We start from the raw sequence: 20,000 nt of genomic DNA, 5'->3' as shown, positions 1-20,000 counted from the left end.
GTAGAAAGACAATAATGTTTAACTGTAAAAAATATTTTGCTTCCAAACAAAGTTTAAGAAGGGAAAAAAAAAAACATTTTAATGAATCATGTAAACCTTCTATATACATATTTTACATATATATCTCATGAATCAGAAATCTGTTGTTTTAAGGGATTTTTTTAATTGGGAAACTTTTTGTATTTTCTTTATGTACGTACCTTTAAAAAATAGTGAAGAAATTTTCAGTCTCAGAATATTTACCTGATAGGAGATGTACGTTCCTTTCTTGAAAGAGACACAATGTGGCTAGCTTTTGTGTTCCTAGGAGCTGTGGGAAGACAATAATATTTGATTTTAAAAAATATATCGCTTCCAAACAAAGTTTAGAAGGAAAGAAAACTACGCTTTAATAAGTTACATAAACTTTCCGTATACATATTTTACCTCTGTATTTTAGTACTTCAGTTTCTGTATATTTAAGTAAATTCTTTTATTCGGAATTTTTTAGGTCCGGACCTTAAAAAAAAAGTAAGAAAATTTTCAGTCTCAAAATTTTTAACTGATAAGAGATGAACGTTCCTTGCTTAAAGAAAAACCACTGTACGTATGTAAAATATTCTTTTGAGTTCTTAGGAGTGGATCGTAGATAAAATATTTCACGTTTAAATGAAATTAAGTCACTAAAAATATACACTTTATCGATTGATATATACTTTTTATTTCAATATTCTTCTACTTTTCATGATTCAACATTATGTAATCTTACAGAAAATTTCAAAATTTCATTTTTTTTTTTACAGGTCAGGGCCTTTATTAAAAAAAAAATGTGAAATATTTTCAATCTCACAATTTTTATCTGATTATAGGGATATGTTCCTTACTTAAAGAAGAACCATATTGTACGTATGTAAAATATTCTTTTGAGCACTTGTTACTCGGTCTCTGCCCCTCAGGTCTTCGGCCCCTTATCCCATGCCCCTCGGCCCTCTGCCCTTGCTCCTCGGTCCCTGCCCCCTCGGTTCCTCAGCCCCTCGGCTTCTGCCCTCTCGGCCCCTCGGCAGCCACTGCCCCCTCAGTCCCTCAAATCCTTGGCCCCTGCCCCCTCGGCACCTCGGTCCCTTCTCTCTTGGCCCCTCGGTCAATGCCCCGCCGGCCCCACGACCCCCCGGCCTCTCAGCCTCTGCCCTTCGGCACCTACCCCTACTCCTCGGCCCTTGCCCCATCTCCTCGGCTCCTGCCCCTGCTCTTTGGCCCCTGCCCCTGCCCCTTGGCCTCTGCCCTTCAGCTCTTCGACCCCTGCTCATCGGCACCTGCCCCTCGGCTCCTTTCCCTCGGCCCCTGCCCCTCGGCTCATGGCCCTCGGCCCCTGCCCTTTGGCCCCTCGCCCACTCAGCTCTGGCCGGTCGGCTCCTCGGCCTCTCGGTCCCTGTCCCTCGGCCTCTCGGCCCCTGCCCCTCGGTTCCTCGACCCCTGCTCCCTCGGTCCCTTGGCCCGGACCCCTTCGGCTAGTTTATTTTCATATGGTGAAAGGCATGCATATATCTTCTTTTCTTCATAGGATTTCCTCATTCACGATATTGTCGACCGAAAATGTCTTACAAAAATTGTAATTGTGCAGTAGGACATGTCAAATTCATAATAAATGTATATAGATGAAATGTAATGAGTAAATTTTCAAAATCCTGCAACTTTTTAAAGTTACATTACCGTTTGTTTGTTAATCACAAGATTGAAAAATACTTTCACAAACCTGAAATCAACAGTGTATTTCAGGCTAGCGAATGTCTGTTTAAGAGAGGGAACGAGAGAGGGGTGGGGGGCAGGCTAAATATATAATGAAAGCAATGAATGGTAAAAGGAGGAGGAGGAAGAAGAAGAACCGCAGGAAAAGAAAAATTATGGAAAAATTAAAATAAGAAAAATAAGGGAGGATAAAAAAAAAAAAAATAAATAAATAACAGCAAATACTAACATTACTAACCTTATTAGGGGTGCATTTGCAAGTTTCGTAGTACGCGTGGTACGCGTACGTGTGTCTGCGCTCTGTGTACCTCAGCGTTGCTCTTCATTCTCCCGCTCTCTTGGTGACGCCGGTCATGGAGTGGGAAAAGTCCCATGCTCTTTTGGGAGATGAGGAGAAGGAGAGTGTGGAGCTGTGGGTGCTGAACGACTTCCTCTTGGCCTGGAGGATGGTTTTGGCGCATATGGCGTCGAAGCGGCTATATTCCTTGCCTGTCTGAGTAGGTGTTCGCCATCTGTTCCAGGCTTCTCGTCGGGCCGCCATTGCCTTGGCTCAGGCGTCGTCCCACCAGTCCTGGATCATCTCTTAGAATCCTATCACCGCTGCACCACAGTTTTACCTACAGAGGGGCCCGACTCTTTAACTGCATCCCTGTGAAACTCAAAAATATGGGTGGCGTGTCACCCGACACCTTCAAGCGCCTCTTGGATGTATGGCTGGCCAATATTTCAGACCAACTGCCAACAGTTTTTGGTAGATTTTCATGTGGTTTGAATGTGTGTGTGTGTGTGTGTGTGTGTGTGTGTGTGTGTGTTGGGAAGTGATGGGTAAGGTGTGTATGTGTGTGTGTGTGTGTGTGTGTGTTGAGAAGGGATGGATAAAGTGTGTGTGCGTTTGTGTGAGGGTGTTTTGCTATTTTTTTTTCTCATAGTCTCTGGAGAGTGGCATTTCTGTGTGTGTGTGTGTGTATATGTGAGAGAAAATGTACCAGCATCACTCCACCACATCACCACACCCAGGGGCAGTGGAGGAGGTGCAGAGCGTGGCATGGTTCATGGACGGCAGCATCAGCAAGGCGGAGAACTACCAGTGTGTGCTAATGATCCAACGAGCTCTGAAGAGCAGGCGACCAACTGTTGTGGCTCTCGGATACTGAATGGTCAAGGAGGGTGTGTTGCATAAGATATGGGGCTCTGTGTGTGTGTGTGTGTGTGTGTGTGTGTGTGTGTGTTTGTGTTTGTAGTGATGTGTTTTTGTGGCTGTTTGTGTCGATGTGTCGGTTTGTGTGTTTGTGTTGGTTTGTTCTGTATGTGCTTGGCTGTGTTGGTTTATTGTGTGTGTGTGTGTGTGTGTGTGTGTGTGTGTGTGTTTGGCTTTGTTGTTTTGTATGTGTGTGTGTTTGGCTGTGTTGGTTTGTTAGTGTGTGTGTGTTTTGGCTGTGGTGGTTTGTTTATTTGTGTTTGGCAGTATTTACCTAATTGTATTGTACAGGGTCCAAGCTAAAGCTCATTTGTCCTGTCTCCATATCTACTGATATCCAGTTGCTCTTTAAATTTGCTCACACTAACAGCTGTAACCCACTCCTCACTTAAACTATTCCAGAGGTCAATGTTTCGTTACAGGAAACTATATTTCTTAATTCCCCTGAGACATTTACTCTTCATAATCTTTTTTGTATGTCCTCTCATACATCTTGTCCCCTCATCCATATGCATCACCAAAACTTGTCTGTCTACCTTTTCCATACAGATTATTAATTTGTACATTGTTATCAAGTCTTCCCTTTCTTTCTCTTCCAATATTGCTTTCTTCCAGTTGCTCTTTGTAAGTCTTTTCCTTTAATTCTAGCACCATCTTTGTTGCTGTCCTTTGTATTCTTTCAAGTTTTCTTATATTCTTCCTATGTGGAGACCTTATGACTGCAGCATACTCCAACTTAGGGTGTACCATGGTTGTAATGATTTTTTTCGTCATATCCATGTCCATATAGGTAAAAGCCACTCTAATGTTACTTAACATTCTATATGTGGAGCTAAGTATCGCACTTATATGTTTCTCTGGTGACAGTGTGTCCTGAATAATCACTCCCAAATCTTTTTCTTTATTGCTTTTCATTATCATATCTTCACCCATTTTATAGTTCCATGTAGATCTCCTTGTACTTTTTCCTATTTTCAACACATGACATTTCTTTGAACTAAACTTCAAGTTTCCACTTTAGACTCCAAGCATAAATTTTATCTGAATCCCTCTGTAACTCCTAACAATTCTCCTGGTTCTTTATAACTCTTTGCAACTTTGCATCATCAGCAAACAAAATAATGTAGCATATCATTTATGTAAATCTGAAACATAATTGGTGCTAATACAGATCCCTATGGTTACCTCACTCCAGCTCAAACTATTATCTCTGATTATTGTCTTCATTTGTCTGTCCTTTAAATAGTCTTGCATCCAATTTCATATTTTTTCTTTTAAACCTTTATTTTCCAGTTTTCACAGTAGGCTCATGTGTGGAACAGCATCCACCATCCATCCCTTTCTTGCTCCACATCTCTCACTCCTGTATAAAAGCTCAACAGATTTGTAACACGTGATTTTTGTCTAAATCCAAATTGTTTATCAGTAATTATCTCATTTTCTTCCAAATACTGCATCCATTTGTTTTTATTACAATTTTGCAGAGTTTACCCATGATGCTAATTAATGATAATGGCCCTTAGTTTAGTGGCTCCATTTTGTCACCTTTATAGATTGGCATTATATTGGCTCTTTTTCATTCTTTAGGCGCTCTTCCATCTTTCAATGAACTATTCCAAATTGGCTCCACCAGTTGGTCTCTACATTTTTTTTTCAATAACCATTATGACACACCATCTGATCCCACTGCTTTTTTAATTTCTAAGTCACTCAATAGCTTGTAGATTTCATACTTTTCTGCCTTAATTTTTTGTAACCCTTCATTTGACACTCCACCTGTAGGCACTACAAAATCTGCTTCCTTTTTAAATACAGATTTAAAAGTCTCATTCACAAGTGCACTCATCTCTCCATCATCTTCGCAAGTCATTTTGCCTCTTTTTAACTTAACAATGTTATCTCTATGTTTCATTTTACCATTATGCATTTATAGAAAAGCTTAGGTTTTCTCTTTATATTTGTTCTTTATATCCTTTTCAGATTTCCTTTCTTCTGTGTGTGTTTGGCTGTGTTGGTTTGTTTTTGTGTGTGTTTGGTTGTGTCGGTTTATGTATGTGTTTGACTGTGTTGGTTTCTTTCTGTGTGTTTGGCTGTGTTGGTTTGTGTGTGTGTTTGGCTGTGTTACTCTGTGCATGTGTTTGGCTATGTTGGTTTGTTTCTGTATGTGTTTGGCTGTGTTGGTTTGTGTGTATGTGTTTGGCTGTGTCAGTCTGTGCATGTATTTGGCTGTGTTGGTTTGTTTCTGTATGTGTTTGGCTGTGTTGGTTTGTGTGTGTGTGTTTGGCTTACTTATGAACAGGTAGTTGGGAAATAAGAAACTGCTTTTGTTATCCCCACCTCCAAGGACTAGTCAGCCAGTACTATGTCAGTTAATATGTCTGTCATATCGGGCTTTGAAAGTGGCTGTTGTTGGCACATTTGCTGCACTCAGGGAGTTTATTCCATTCATCTATAATTTTTATTGGGAAACTGTTTCCTTTTATTGTTGTTTTTCAGTGGTTCAGCTTGACAAACTTAAGTGAATGGCCTTACAGGTTATTCCTATTTATCTTTAAAAATATGTTGGTGGTATATCCTCACATCCTTTCATTATTTTGAATGCCTCTATCATATCTTCCTTCCATCTTTCGTGTAGTGTCTGGAGACCTAATTGTTGGCATCTGCTTTTGTAGGACATGTCTTTAACCTCTGGTACTAGTCTAGTGGGTCACCTTTGGACCCTTTCTAAGATGATGTCCTTCGTAAGGTAAGGTGACCAGCACTGAACACCATAGTCTAGGATTGGGTGGACAAGGGAGAGGTATAGTGGCACCATTATGTCTTTGTTCTCTTAATGATTGTTCAGTATGGTGAAGTTTCTCTTAAGGATGTTTTTATGTTTCAAAAGTCTCTAGTTGAAGTGGTAGGTGTTTTTATGGGTGGTTTTATGTTTCTAGTGACAGATTAACAAGATTTTTACATTTATTAACCAGACAAACTCTCTTGAGAACCCAGCTAATTATCTCTATGTCATTTAAAAATAATCATGGTGAGAGAGCAAAGCATTTCTGAATGTTGACCTAAGGTGTGGGATTGTGGTGATGATGAAGAGACTAAGAATGATGCACTGACACACTGCACCACAACCACACAACCATTCCTCCACACAGGTCTGCAAGGTATCAATGCCACACGTGGAGATCTCCATTACCTGCTACGCCACCCTGAGCACCTGTGAGGTGGCTTCTGATTTCACACGATACACCGGCATTGGTTAAAGGCACCGGGAGACAGTGGGGCAGTCCATGGAGGCTCTGTATACCCTGACATTGAGGTGGTGAGGGGGCATGTGCTTGCCAGGAACTACTCTCTGCTGAAGGAGAACCAGAGGAAGGTACTGAAGGTGAGCTGCTGGCTGGTTTGTATGTGCCAGTCTGTCGCTGTTTTATATAACAAACATGTATCAGGGAGTGTGGATTGCTAAAGACAAATTCACTATATCCAGAAGTCATCAATTAAGATTATATTTTATTTTTTCATTTTTCTTCGTTTATCAGGTGTTTTGTTAGTTTAGTTTGTTTATCAATCCGATGTCTTGTTTCTTTTGTTTATTTATCAGGTGTCTTGTTCATTTACCAGGTTTATTATTAATTTTCTATTAGTTATTTTGCTTACTTGCCAGGTGTCTTATTCATTTTTTTTCTTTTTATCTATGTAGTTTGTATCCTTTTCTTGTGTTTCTTTTTTGTATATGTTTGCTTAACATCTCTGTCCATTCATTCAAGTGGCTGTCAGTTTCCTTACCAGGTATGTTATTAATTTCTTCATCTAGTATATCTTTTCTTCACCATTTGTTTACCATATTTCTGTCCATTCATTCAAATACCTGACCATTTCTGTATTAGGCATCTTATTAATTTCTTGTAGTTTGCATCTTTTCTTTACCCATCTCTCTCTCTCTCTCCCTCTCTTTTTTTCCTTTAATCTTCTTATTCAATATATTTCTAGCAATTCATTCAGGTGGTTGTCAGTTTCTCTCTCAGGTGTCTTATCCACTCATCCACCCCTCTCATCCACAGGTGTGGTGCCTCATCTGGCAGGACTTTCAGGTGTGCTGCAGTGGCATGTCACTGCTCCTCACCCCCACCACCCTCAACCCCAGCCCACAGGTACTTAGGTATCTTGACACAGGTACTTAGGTGTCTTAAGTGAGGGGGGTGTCTTGACACCCCCCTCAACTTTTTCTTCATTAACTTCTGCAACATTCGCATCCTAAGATCTAATTTTCAATCTGTAGAACACCACCTCTCCTCTTCTAAACCTCATCTTCTTTTCCTCACTGAAACTCAGGTGTCTGAGGCAACTGACAGTAGCCCCTTTTCTGTTCCCTCCTACTTTCTCTATCCTCATTTTCGATCCAAAGCTGGATGTTGCGTTTACATGCGCAATGACTTAACCTGCTCTCGTGCCCAGGTTATTGAATCTTCCGAGTTTTCCACCATCTGGCTACGACTACAGAGTCACTCTCAAACTAAATTTATCTGTGCTGTATACCTCTCACCTAACTCCTCTGACTATAAGAAATTCTTTGACTACTTAACTTCCAAAGTGGAGCACATTCTGACCCTCTTCCCTTTTGCAGAGATCTCCGTTCTTGGAGACTTCAAGGTTCACCACCAACTCTGACTTTCCTCTCCCTTCACTGACCATCCTGGTGAACTAGCCTTCAACTTTGCTATTCTCCACAACCTAGAGCAATTGGTGCAACACCCTACTCGTATTCCTGACTGTCTTGGAGATATGCCCAACATTCTTGACCTTTTCCTGACCTCTAATCCTTCTGCTTATGCTGTCACCCTTTCTTCTCTGTTGGGCTCCTCCGATCACAATCTCATATCTGTATCTTGTCCTATCGCTCCAATCCCTACTCAGGATCCCCCTAAGCGAAGGTGCCTCTGGCGTTTTGCCTCTGCTAGTTGTGGGGAACCTGAGGAGGTATTTTGCTGATTTTCCAACTCTGTTAACTCAGTTAGATTTCCAACTCTGCCCAGGGCAGGGCAGAGTTGGGTTTTCCCTACACATGTTTCTTGTGTGGAGTCTTTGAAGTCCCTATCTGACCTCCATTAACCTGGCCGAGGCTAAATTCATCAGGTCAGCAAAATATCTTCTCCCTATCCCATCTACTACCATCCTCAGTGTTCTCTCTCTCTCTCTCTCTCTCTCTCTCTCTCTCTCTCACAGAGTCCTTTTTATTGTTATTGTTAGGTGGTGATTTGTATGTTTGTAGTTTTGTTACTCCTGGATAGGTTTTCTATGTTTGGATTGGACGGCATTCTCTAGTACTATAGTTTTTGTTGGTTCATGAGTATAATTGATTTTTTTCTTTTCTCTCTTCCTCTCTCCCATTAATGCACAATCCTTTAGGCTCTCCTTTAGGGACTGTCAGTGGGGCTTTTTCTCCTTTTTATTGCCCTTGGCCAGAGACCCTGTTGTGTAAAAAATAAATAAATGAATAAATAAATTGAGTAACTTTGGCACTACAATTTCCTAGAAAGATGGAATAATGAATCACAACCACATTATTGGTCGTGTGGCAAGGAGAGAAGCACTCCAGTATTTAAGATCGTGATTAGTTGGCGAGACACGAGGTGTCCACAAGATGTGACTAGGGCTTGAGACCAAAATGAGACGGTATGTTACCAATGTCGTAAATTTGGTTCGAGTATACCTTGTAGTGTTCATCGTAGGCACCTCGGAAGTTCCGAGCTGGTAAGTACTTGCGAGGTCGGATATTACCAGAGTTTTGAGTATGCGGCCTCTGCAATGTGCAACAGTTGTGAACACGCAAAATTACTATTCTTATTTCAGACATTAGTTATATAAACAATACTTCTATGGCTCACAAACATGCCTTGATGGGGAGCGGTGCAGGAAGGCATCTCCTTATTATAATACTCCCATGATACATAAACATTGATTTTTTTTATATACTTAGAAGTGATCATGAATATAAATGTTACGGGCTCACTCGCTGACACACACACACACACACACACACAGGTGTCAAAACTTAAGAGACGAACTCTGTGTGGAGTGAGTAGCAAAATAACACTGAAATGTCTCGTCAGGGCCTTCGACCAGCCGATCCAAAGAAAGTGGTGAGTATCATTAACGTTTACTGAACCTGAAATATTCTTAAAATTGGTACAGATGGATTTTGAGTTGTGGTAGTGTTGTGGTGGGCGTGTTCCCCCCTTATTACGGCCACCTGGAGGAAAGTGCAGTTTCACATAATATTTTTATTTATACTTTCCTAAACAGAACAAATTCAGGGACTTGATTGGAAAGCGGGATTTGTTAGGATTGGGAAAGCAGTGTACTTGCATATACACTAACCCCGAGGCCGTCCCTCCCGCATGGACACCTCCAAAGCCAAGTAGCTCCCAGTATCAGTAAATATATCGGTAAATTTTACCAATAGTGGCTTCTTATATGTTATATTACCGCCTTTACCCACGACAAGCATGCTTGGGGACTTTGTGGGAAATTTGGGTTTTACAATGGGGGTTCTCTCACCTGGTGGGCTAAAGTACGCAAAATTTGGAAGCTTCAGAAATCTAGAGAGAAAAGTATCGTCTTTGGGGAAGATCCCCCCAAAATAGTCAACAAATAGGGAATATCTGCCCCACATACCCCCCACTTTACTGTCCTAATCTGAAATCACTAACCTTGCTAATTTAGGGGACTCTGCCCCCATATTCCCCACTACATTATCCTAACCAGTAAAATTGCAGTTTAACACGGTACATTCGATCATTTGCTCCTCTATCCCCAACAAGCTTGGGGACCTGGTGGGAAAGTGGAGTTTTAGGATGGGAGAAGCCAAATTATGCACCATTCCATACTGGAATCTAACATACTAATACACACATTACATTGTATCCCTCCAAGCGAGCCTCATTGGCATGGGCTTAGAATTTGTGATGCAGTGTAAGACCTATCATATCACTGTAATGTAACCATGCGTGACCCCAAAACAAAACCTCCACACACGTGTTGTACAGTGAGTGTTCATCACCATATGCTCATAATTTAGGTGCTCCATATGGAACTGTTATTGGTAAATTTAACTAAATGTCATAGCCTACTAGCTCATGTATATATTGCCATTCTTGTCTCCATTACTAGGTCAGCCACCCACCTCCCACTTTGGCCACCTCCATCCTGCTCATCCACTCATTAATTAAAAGCATATTGTCACATCTCAGTGAACTATTACAAATAATCTGGTCTTGAAAAGACATCCCACAGATTATTGATTTGCGTTGAAACATATAACATGTCTGAAAGATACCATATATGAGTATGAGCTCCTGAGATACCATATATGAGTATGAGTTCCTGACTGCCAACACAACCATCCTCCTGCCTCCTCCCATTCTTCACTGTCTTTCAGTATATTTTCTTCTGTATTATTTTTCTTACACAGCACATCTAAAAAAGTCATCAAGAACTTTGCTAAGGAGATTCTCTATGTTCTGTTCATCTTCACTCAGTCTCTTATGTGTCGTTTTTATCAAGATTTGCCACAACTTCCCCAAGCTCATTCTTATGATAACTTTTTTTTTTCTCAGAATTCCAAGTTTTGTTTTGTAGGAAAGTAACACTGTCCTATCCACAGAGACTGGAATAGGAGATGGGAGAAATGTGTGGTAGGATGGGAGCCTATGATGTCATACACTCAAAGTAGTGGATTTGAACTGCATATTTATAGATTAGATAAAAACTTCCTCATTAGATATGCATATAGGTAGAGACCCATAGTGTTGTTAGATGTGAACTCATTGGCTGTGAGATCTTGTGTGCGTGTATGAAGATAGATAGATAGATGGATGAATAAATAGTAAAATAAATAGATGTACTATTACTTAATTGCAAATCCATTACAGAGTGGAGAGCTCTTCACATTGACCTATGGATCACTTGTAGCACAGCTATTGAAGGACTACGAAAACGTTGATGATGTTAATCGTCAGCTGGAAAGAATGGGCTACAACATTGGCATGAGACTCATTGAAGACTTTCTTGCCCGAGCCAACCCAGGAAGATGTTATGACCTCCGGGACACAGCAGATAAAATACAGGTAATTACGTTGGTGAATCATGGTACAGGTCAAGAAATAGAGGTTTCTGGTGCTGTTATCCTTTTCATTTCATTGACCCTTGAGATTCACAGTTGATTCATGCATGTGTGTTATCTAGTGTACTTATTTACCAATCTTTGCTCATAAAAAGAGCACAGGAATGGTCAACTTGAAGCTTTCTTCTAAAATAGTGAAACTGAGTTCTGGATTTACGGAAGTTTGGAGGAACAGCTAAAGATAGTGGATGCCATTTGCTTACCTTGACCAGTTTTGTAACCTAAACTGATTCAGGCATAGTAGTTTACAGATGACTATTAAATTGCTGCACTACTGTAGGTTAAAGGACCATGTTCTTAAGTGTTTTAGCATTTTATCTGAACTATCAATTTAACTAACTGTGCAGCTCACCCACCATATGAAAACCTGCAATTATACAATTATTAGTCAGCAAGGTGCTGACTGAACAAAAATTTTGCAGAAATGTGCTGTTTTTAAGTGAATATTTTATTGCCTTGCCAATTTGTATGGAATCCTAACTTATAGAGTGCCAACTTATTGAGGTTATGGAAAAGTACATGTACCTGTAATGTGTATTGTATTGTAGTATTATGAAATGCTGTTGTATGCACCACAAATACTGAAAAAAGTGTGTGTGTGTGTGTATATATATATATATATATATATATATATATATATATATATATATATATATATATATATATATATATATATATATATATATATATATATATATATATATATATATATATATATATATAATATAAAAAGCTTGTACCATGAAGAGAAAGTTCTGTAAGCCAGGACAATTTGCTTGATTCCTTGGAGTTTGTACTGTTAGATCTTTTCTTTTTCACTCCCCTATGTTTGAAAATGTTTAGTTGTAGGAATTTTTTTTGACAAAGCTTTGCATTGTGTAATAATTTCATAATTTTCCTCAGCAAGCCTTCAAGCTTTACCTTGGGGTGTCACCAAGCATTGGGAGCTGGAATCCAGGGGGTGATGAATTTTCTGTTGTGTTAGAAACCAACCCCTTAGCAGAATTTGTAGAATTGCCAGACCACTGCCTTGGCCTCAGGTACTCCAATATCCTGGCTGGAATAATTCGAGGAGCCTGTGAAATGGTAAGTGTACTCTTATGAATCTGATTTGTGACCATGATAATTTTAATTAAGATTTTTCATGCTCCTGTTTTGATATTTGTATGAGGCCTAGTTCCCTGTACTATTTTTTTAACATGAGTGTATGTGATACATGTATCACAGATCATTGTTACTAGATGAAGAGACTTTAATTCTGTAAAGGTTGAGAATCCCTTATCTGGAGTGTTTTTTTCCCTCCATTCATTCCGCCTCTACTTATAGTGAGATTACATTCTAAAAATAACATTTATATAGAAAATATTGTATGCATACATAATTGAAAATGCATCATTGAACGTTTTTGCTGTTCTGATATTATTATACTGCAGTATGATTTATAATAATGTTATTGTACTGTTTTTGTGCAAATGAATTGTATATAGATAATGTCTCTATTCAGGTTTAGTATTCTAGAATTCTTGGTAAAAGATTGTCTCTGTGTTTTCTGTATGTCTAAGGTATATGACAAGACAACTTTTAACTTGAATCCATAAAATGGCATTTTCATTATTAGTATTATAACTGTTAATATCATTATTATAATTATCAGGTGATTGAATTGAAGGAATTTTGGATCTTAGATAGTTAATTTAAATTAAAAAAGACTTTTAAATATTATAGATAGGGGTTAGAATCATTGAAAAATCAGTTTATTATTATGGGAAGAAACCAGTTTTCTGGCTACATATTAAATGTGTGTTTGTATTAATTCTAAATGTTTAGTACATATTACGGTATATTCCTTTAATTCTGTTAACAGGTACAAATGGAGGTGATGGCTTGGTTCATCGCAGACCAGCTAAAAGGAGACAACGTGACAGAGATTCGCATCAAGTTTGTGAAAAGGTTAGAGGATGCCATTCCAGCAGGTGAAGATTGAGTTCAATACATTTACTCAATAAAATTTGATATACTTCACTTAATTTGCTACAGGAATGTAGTTGTTATGCACATTTGCCCTAAGTAGTGATGTCATGAAATCCAATGATTTTCATTTTCATATACATAAATGATAGATTGGTTTATTCACAAGAGATACACAAAAATCAAGAACATTTGGGGATGCAATAATTGGAGATTGTTGCAAAATAGTGTCATTTTGTGTGAAACATTGCATGAAATATCATATTGTTATTTTGGGCAATCTCCCTTAAGGATGGGTTTTCCTTTTTTTCTTCTCTTTTTCATACACAGCGTATTATTGTACAGGTCTACAGAGAAATGTTATACTCTCATCAGATTACAAGCAGTATCTGGTGTTGAGACTGTAATTGTTAGAAATCATGATAGCAGAGGATTTAGTCATTTGTGTTTGGCTTTGGTGACATAACTTTGCATAGTGTAGTGATATTTAATGATCTTTTGTTCCACTGCTCTTGATGGTTGATCATCACCTCTGAAAATGTGGAAGTAACATTGAAAAGTGTTAAGAAACATAATTAGAAATAACATATGATTACCTAATTCTAAAATTTCATATAAAAATTATCAATGTCTTATAATTTTGTCCCATTCCTGTTATGTAGGATGTATTGTACATCCTACTTCATCATTATATATTGTAGAAATAAAGATATCAACTTTATGGAAGCAGTCTAATTTTGTGAATCTTACTTTGTAATAAGTGATGAAGCTAGTTTGATGTTTCCTTTGGCATCAACTTTACAATGTTTTATGGCACTACAGGTTTGCTGCTGATATCTCAGAATATTTTAAGTTTGGATCATCATAAGTGCTTATAGTTTTTTGGTTGAAGTTAGGTGATATATCAAGCCAGTCATGGGGACTGTCTATCATTATGACATTTATGAATTGAAAAGTAGGTATGTTCAAAAAGGACCTCAGAGGTGATTGGTGGCTCATAGCTATAGTATTTGATATTGGTGTTATAAATTCATTTATAGAATAGCCATCAGTCTATGTAGATTTAGGCCAAGGTAGTCCAGTAACCTGTCTAAGAAGAACAATGGAAAGTGGCTTTTGTGTTCTCTACCATTTATTGCATCTCACTTAGTTGAAATTAAATATATTTTCCTTTGCTGTGCATTTATTAGATGATGAGTTTAGGTCACTGTGACAGAAGATCAAACATCTTTTTGTTGTGCACATGGGTTCTCTGTGGTCATTGTGTTGCTTATATGTTGCCAACAGTAGACATAAATCAAGTCTGTTCAGAAAGTATTCAACCTTAGGTCAAGAGATAACAATTAGCATACTTTTTTGGGGGGGTTCTAACTCTAATATCCTTTATGACTCCACGCACTTAACCTGTCAGATCTTCCATTGCTGAAAGCATTTCTGGAAATTTTGTTCATGGATAACAAGCAGGTGTACTATAGCACTCTGCATGACGTCTTCTCAACTCTTTAATCCAGACACTTGTAGCAACCTCTTCAACTTTGGGAGCAGCCAGAAATCACAAGGAGCCAAGGTCTGGAGAATAGGGAGCCTGGCCAACCAGTTAAACCATAAGGGCAATACAATGGCAATCTTGTAGAGTTTCCTGGTAATTCTCTCTTAGAGATATCAGTAAAACCTTTGCTGTTGCCTGAGAAAAATCAAATGCCTTGGATAGTTTGACATTAATCTTTAATTTCCAAGCTTCCTTCTTACAGTTGTTATTTATCTCTGTATCTTTATCTGAAGTTTCCATTCTGGCTCTTTATTGTGCCAGTTGTAGATGGCCACTGTTCTGAATATATGAATAGTAGTTTCCCAAAGGGCTTTCTTATGTCAGTCACCTTCTTTCTCTTATCAATTATCTAAGCCTATTTTCTTTTCCTACCCACTCTTAAACTGAATTACATCCTACTTTTTTTTTTTAGAAAGAAAGCAAACAAGATGCTTGAATCACAGCCATATATCAAATGATAAGTGTAGTGTACAAAGTTTAGAAAGGATGATACAATAATCTGGGTAGAAGTTTGTCAAAGAAAAGATTTAAAGAGAGGCATTTTAGATCTAGAAAGGAAATAATATGTGTAGCATATATGGCACTTTCTTATTAAAGTGTTTCAGAAAGACTGCATGAAAGAGAAGGTGCTATATGGCAGGCAATGAGATCTTAAAATAAACAGAGAGGACATTGAGTACAGTACAGTAATCAAAATAAGATTAAGTAGGTAAAGGTAAGTAAAAGAATAGTAATAATTAAGTAACAAACACTTGATCACATAAATAAAAAGTAGAAAATATGTATCATTACTAGCAAATATAAGAATGTCTTTGCTTACATAGATGAAATATTGATAAAACATCAATTAAATGATCCACATTAGAATATACAGCAATGGTGTGGAATCCACATTCAAAGAAACTTAAAACTGAACCAGAAAAGTACAAAGAATAGCAAGAAAATTGCTCTGAATCTTAAAAGTTTAGGATATGAGGAAAAATCTGAGACTGAGTTATTAAAACGAAGAAAAATTTTAAGACGACGAGCTAATCATGTAAATGTGCAGAGAAAAAAATGTATTTAAGAAAAGAGTAGATGTGAAAAACTTGCCACCTTGAGATAAAGAAAAAAAAAACTATAGATAAATAAAGAATATACAGAGGACATAAAAAAAATAACAAGAAAAGTACATACAGATATATAAAAACACCGTCTTCCATATAGGGATTATGAGTCAATGGGATTGCGCATCAGAGGAATTGGAGTGTACAAAAATGTGTCAAATATCAAAATAAGTAAATAAATAAATGTATATGGTACGTGTATTTTGAAAAGCGAGACGGAAATATGATTAAGTTCTATAAATCTATGTAAGCAGATGCACAAGCAGCAAGTTGTAAAAACATCCGCTAATAACTTTAGTGCATGTGCTCAGAGAGAATCTTAAATCCCTTCCTTTCAGATTTCTTTAATTATAATTTTTATTGTTTTTCTTTTGAGAGAGAAAAGTCAAAAGGCGTTTTCCTAGGGGATTTTTCATTAACATTTCGGTATTTTGAAGTAAATCCATTTCAAAACAGAGATTGTACTCTTTAAAAGAAACTAACAGCTCATACCAAGTACTAATGCGTACGGTAACTTAAATTTAATACATAGATACATATATAATATCTAAAAAAAAAATGGCCCTACGTCATACAGTAAACGGTGGATTTTTTTTTTTTCGCTAATTATGTTAATTATCCTTATTTACTCGTTTAGTACGTTAGATGTTCCGTTAGTACAATCACTCGCTATACTCGTACTCAGGCAAATTAGATACATACAACTGTTTTTTCTTCCACGTAGGCGTACCCGTAAAGGCTGACGGTGTATAAAGCTGATAGGCGCATCACTTTTTAAAACTCGTTCCTACGGTGTTTGTTGTGAGAACTATCCGTCAGTGATAAGTGGTGACCATCTGCTACTTACGATGGCCATCTTCGTTAACCTCCAGTTTTAACCTCCACTAAGCAGGAAACTTATTTGCGCGCAGCCCAACCCAAGGGTGTACCTCTTGCCCCTTAGTCCAACCTTAAAATCCCCGCTTACGATTTCGGTTCGTTCTTCCTTCATTTTCCACATTTCTTAGGGGCATTTGCTTTCCTTGTAGACACTCCCTTCCAGATTGCGTTAACCCAGCTGTCACCGCTCTCCTTTGCTTACTGACCCAGTGATCTACATTCAGTGTCAATGTGGCCCTTCAGTTTTCAGATTTTCCTTCCAGCAGAACCGTAAAGGGTTCAACCACGAGACGATGCATGGCTTTCTTTAGTCAATATCTTACGTACATATGAATTTACTTCAGCCTTTTTCATTGATATTTAATCTCCCTATGCTAGCGGCATATTGTACTACAGCATGACTTTAGTGGTAATGACCATTATTACGTACATTTCTATAGTTCAGCTTTAACCACCAACACTCTTCAGTCTCTCTGTGTCTCATGGAGACTTGTAACTCGTTTCGTCTAGTATATATTTAACTATCTTTGAAGTTATCATCTCAAGATACCATTTTTCAGCGTATTCAGCGCTTGCAGTTCATTGTTAAATTATTTATTATTATTAATATCATTACTATTACTATTATTATTGGCGGTAGTGGTGGTAGTGATTTATCTGAGGCGATATGTATATATATATATATATATATATATATTTTTTTTTTTTTTTTTTTTTTTTTTTTTTTTTTTTTGCTGTCTCGATTCCCCATGCTGCTAAAGATTAAGACCAGTGATCGCTTGGTGGTTACTGAATAGCTGAATGACAAAACAAGTGATATCCGTACGTGATGGCGTAATAATAGTAGGTAGTGACGCAGCGCTGAGACCCATGGTAGCAGCAGTAGGAGCAGACACGGGTGGAGGTGTAATGGTGGCAGGCAGTGATGGTTGTGGTGGCGACGGAGGCAGGGCCGAGAAGGTGCCTGACCAGGAGATCAAAGGGCGGCCGCTAAGGGTGGCGGCGCTGACTCAAGGGGACGTGTCTCTGCGTTTCGTTTTGTTGGGAAATGTTACGCCCTTGCGTGGGTGTGATGGACTGAGTTGTCGCTGGCTGGGAAACAACAATATTTTTTTACCCTTAGGTGTTTGCTTTTCCTTACACATTCGGTAATAAAGTTCGTAGATTTGTATCGGTTTTTCTACTGTGCTATTTTTGGTTATGGATGTGAGTGACGATGATAACGCTGATGATTAGTCTTGCGTGTGGATGAAAACTCCTCACCACAGTTAGTTAATCAGGCACTGTCATCATTACAATGATGTATAATGTTCATAATCATGTCCCACGAAGCTCTTCCCCTCCCAAAATAAGAAAATAAATAGGTTAAAAAGAGAAAGTTCTTAATTTGGGATACACGTGGTGAGATACTTCTACCCTTTTCCGATTTGTGTGGATCAGTGTACGAGTATAGCACAGTGACACCATAAATATGTTCCTCCTGGGAGATTTAAGTCTATTACGTAAATGTACATAGAACTTTCCTTCTTGAATTTCTTGTAAAGTAAGTGTATTCATGTATCAATCCTTCAAAAATAAATAAATAGATAAATAAACAAAATATTCAGATGCTACATATTTCATGCCACTGAAATTTTATCCTTGAACCACAGTCGTCGCCACCACTCCTAACAAGGTGGCTTGGCGCGGGCCTGGCCTCTGTTAGGTATGTTTGGTCACAGCATAACCTTTGATTATGCAGACAGTTTCTCTCTCTCTCTCTCTCTCTCTCTCTCTCTCTCTCTCTCTCTCTCTCTCTCTCTCTCTCTCTCTCTCTCTCTCTCTCACTATGATTGTTTTCAAGGGCCATAAACAAAATAAGCCGGGTTCTCAAGACTGTTCCTCCTAATGGTAATGTAGAAATCTTGTTAATCTGTTACGAAAACCGTAAAAACACCCTTTAAAGCCCGCGTGTAGCTTCAATTAGAGCATTTTGAAATACTGGAGGTGCGGCGCAAAGTGATTCAGAATACGGGCCTCTCTCATGACAAACACCATCTGCTAAGCATGTGCCGTGCTTAAAACCACCTCCATATCCTGTAGATCAAAGGAGCCGCGTCAGGTGGGGGAGGGTGTTGGCATGGCTCGCACGCTGCCGCCGTTTTCTGTATGCCTCGCAGACCATCCTCCGCTCCAAAGCCCTGCATTGACAATTGTTAGTTTGCATGCCTTCACTCTATTACCCAAAGCTGGTGAGGTTCTACGAGCTCCTTACAACGCGGCGCCAGGGGGGAATGAGTCGAGATGGTCTTCGCTTCGCAGTCTCTATCGCTACGTTTGATGTTGGCACCGTATAGAGGAGCATATCATACATGGTCTTTGGTAAAATTAGAACAAGTGTTGTGGTGTAATCTCTCAGATAGATGTGCATGATGTGTGTGTGTGTGTGTGTGTGTGTGTGTGTGTGTATATATATATATATATATATATATATATATATATATATATATATATATATATATATATATATATATATATATATATATATATATATATATATATATATATATATATATATATATATATATATATATATATGTATGTGTGTGTGTGTGTGTGTGTGTGTGTGTGTGTATGTGTGTGTGTGTGTGTACAAGATGTTTGGACTAATGAGTAGTCGGTGTGAGCGTCCTGCAGTCCCACACAGAGGGTCTCGTCACAACCCAGTCTCCACAGTGGAATTTATGGCGGACGCCCTCAGGAGGTGGCCGAGGGCTCTCGGGCCCTGAGCGATGTTATGTGGGATGGCGGCAAGTCAAAGAGATACCCACCTTCGAAACCGAGCCCCATACTGCTCCCCGCAACGGTCTTACAGATTCTGAGGTTCAGTGTACTGTTTGTTGTGGTGTAGAACTCTTCACGTCAGTGGCACACAGTATATTTACTGATCTACTGAATCATTATACCGCTACATTGTTGTGATGCTTAGTCATAGTGAGGTAAGGAGATGCAGTCCAAGTGGAACACGAATTATGGAATAATGTTGTCTCCCTAATGATAGGTGTGTGTGCATATATATATATATATATATATATATATATATATATATATATATATATATATATATATATATATATATATATATATATATATATATATATATATATATATATATATATATATATATATATATATATATATATATATATATATATATATATATATATATATATATATATATATATATATATATATATATGAAAGGTCAGGCTACGGTTCACATTATCTAACACTTTGGTTTCTTATCTTGCCACTTGAAACGGACTTCAGTAGACGTTGTAGAGGTTTTCAAGGGTGTTCTTGATGCTAATGATAGTTTGTTTGACAAGAATTCTGTACCACCAACGGAAAGAAAAG

The 20,000-nt window shown here is 38.2% G+C and overlaps 3 protein-coding genes and 1 long non-coding RNA gene across 4 annotated transcripts in view; all 4 read left to right on the top strand.

Moving 5' to 3' along the window:
• LOC135107127 (putative proline-rich protein 21) overlaps positions 1–1,760 on the top strand; it is a 2,744-nt gene extending 984 nt beyond the window's left edge. Inside the window, exons 2-3 of the mRNA XM_064016837.1 lie at positions 936–1,486; positions 1,746–1,760. Coding sequence (XP_063872907.1) covers positions 936–1,486; positions 1,746–1,760 — 566 coding nt within the window. The remainder of the gene's footprint in view (positions 1–935; positions 1,487–1,745) is intronic.
• Positions 1,761–2,364: 604 nt separating this feature from the next.
• Positions 2,365–7,115, top strand: LOC135106948 (uncharacterized). The gene is made up of 3 exons (XR_010271511.1): positions 2,365–2,892; positions 6,073–6,305; positions 6,982–7,115. It is a non-coding gene; the product is annotated as an uncharacterized LOC135106948 (long non-coding RNA).
• Positions 7,116–8,896: 1,781 nt separating this feature from the next.
• On the top strand, positions 8,897–13,791 carry LOC135106947 (trafficking protein particle complex subunit 3-like). The gene is made up of 4 exons (XM_064016417.1): positions 8,897–9,060; positions 10,852–11,046; positions 12,006–12,188; positions 12,967–13,791. The coding sequence occupies exons 1-4, from the start codon at positions 9,019–9,021 to the stop codon at positions 13,084–13,086; spliced, it is 540 nt and encodes a 179-aa protein (XP_063872487.1). The 5' UTR covers positions 8,897–9,018; the 3' UTR covers positions 13,087–13,791.
• Positions 13,792–19,475: 5,684 nt separating this feature from the next.
• The window catches only part of LOC135106943 (armadillo segment polarity protein-like), a 34,851-nt gene continuing 34,326 nt past the window's right edge, over positions 19,476–20,000 (top strand). The window contains exon 1 of the mRNA XM_064016399.1: positions 19,476–19,582. Within this exon, the coding sequence (XP_063872469.1) occupies positions 19,565–19,582 (18 nt within the window). The 5' untranslated portion in view covers positions 19,476–19,564. The remainder of the gene's footprint in view (positions 19,583–20,000) is intronic.

This window comes from Scylla paramamosain, chromosome 14 (assembly GCF_035594125.1).
Source record: "Scylla paramamosain isolate STU-SP2022 chromosome 14, ASM3559412v1, whole genome shotgun sequence".
Classification (NCBI taxonomy): domain Eukaryota; kingdom Metazoa; phylum Arthropoda; class Malacostraca; order Decapoda; family Portunidae; genus Scylla; species Scylla paramamosain.
Note: the sequence above shows the minus strand (reverse complement) of the source record. Positions and strands in the feature narration are given on the sequence as shown.

What these genes read in the sequence shown, in the direction of transcription:
- LOC135106947 (XM_064016417.1), top strand. Translation starts at nt 9,019, where the DNA reads ATGTCTCGTCAGGGCCTTCGACCAGCCGATCCAAAGAAAGTG. An exon ending in CAGCCGATCCAAAGAAAGTG is followed by an intron (nt 9,061 to 10,851) that starts GTGAGTATCATT and finishes AATCCATTACAG; the next exon opens with AGTGGAGAGCTCTTCACATT. An exon ending in ACACAGCAGATAAAATACAG is followed by an intron (nt 11,047 to 12,005) that starts GTAATTACGTTG and finishes AATTTTCCTCAG; the next exon opens with CAAGCCTTCAAGCTTTACCT.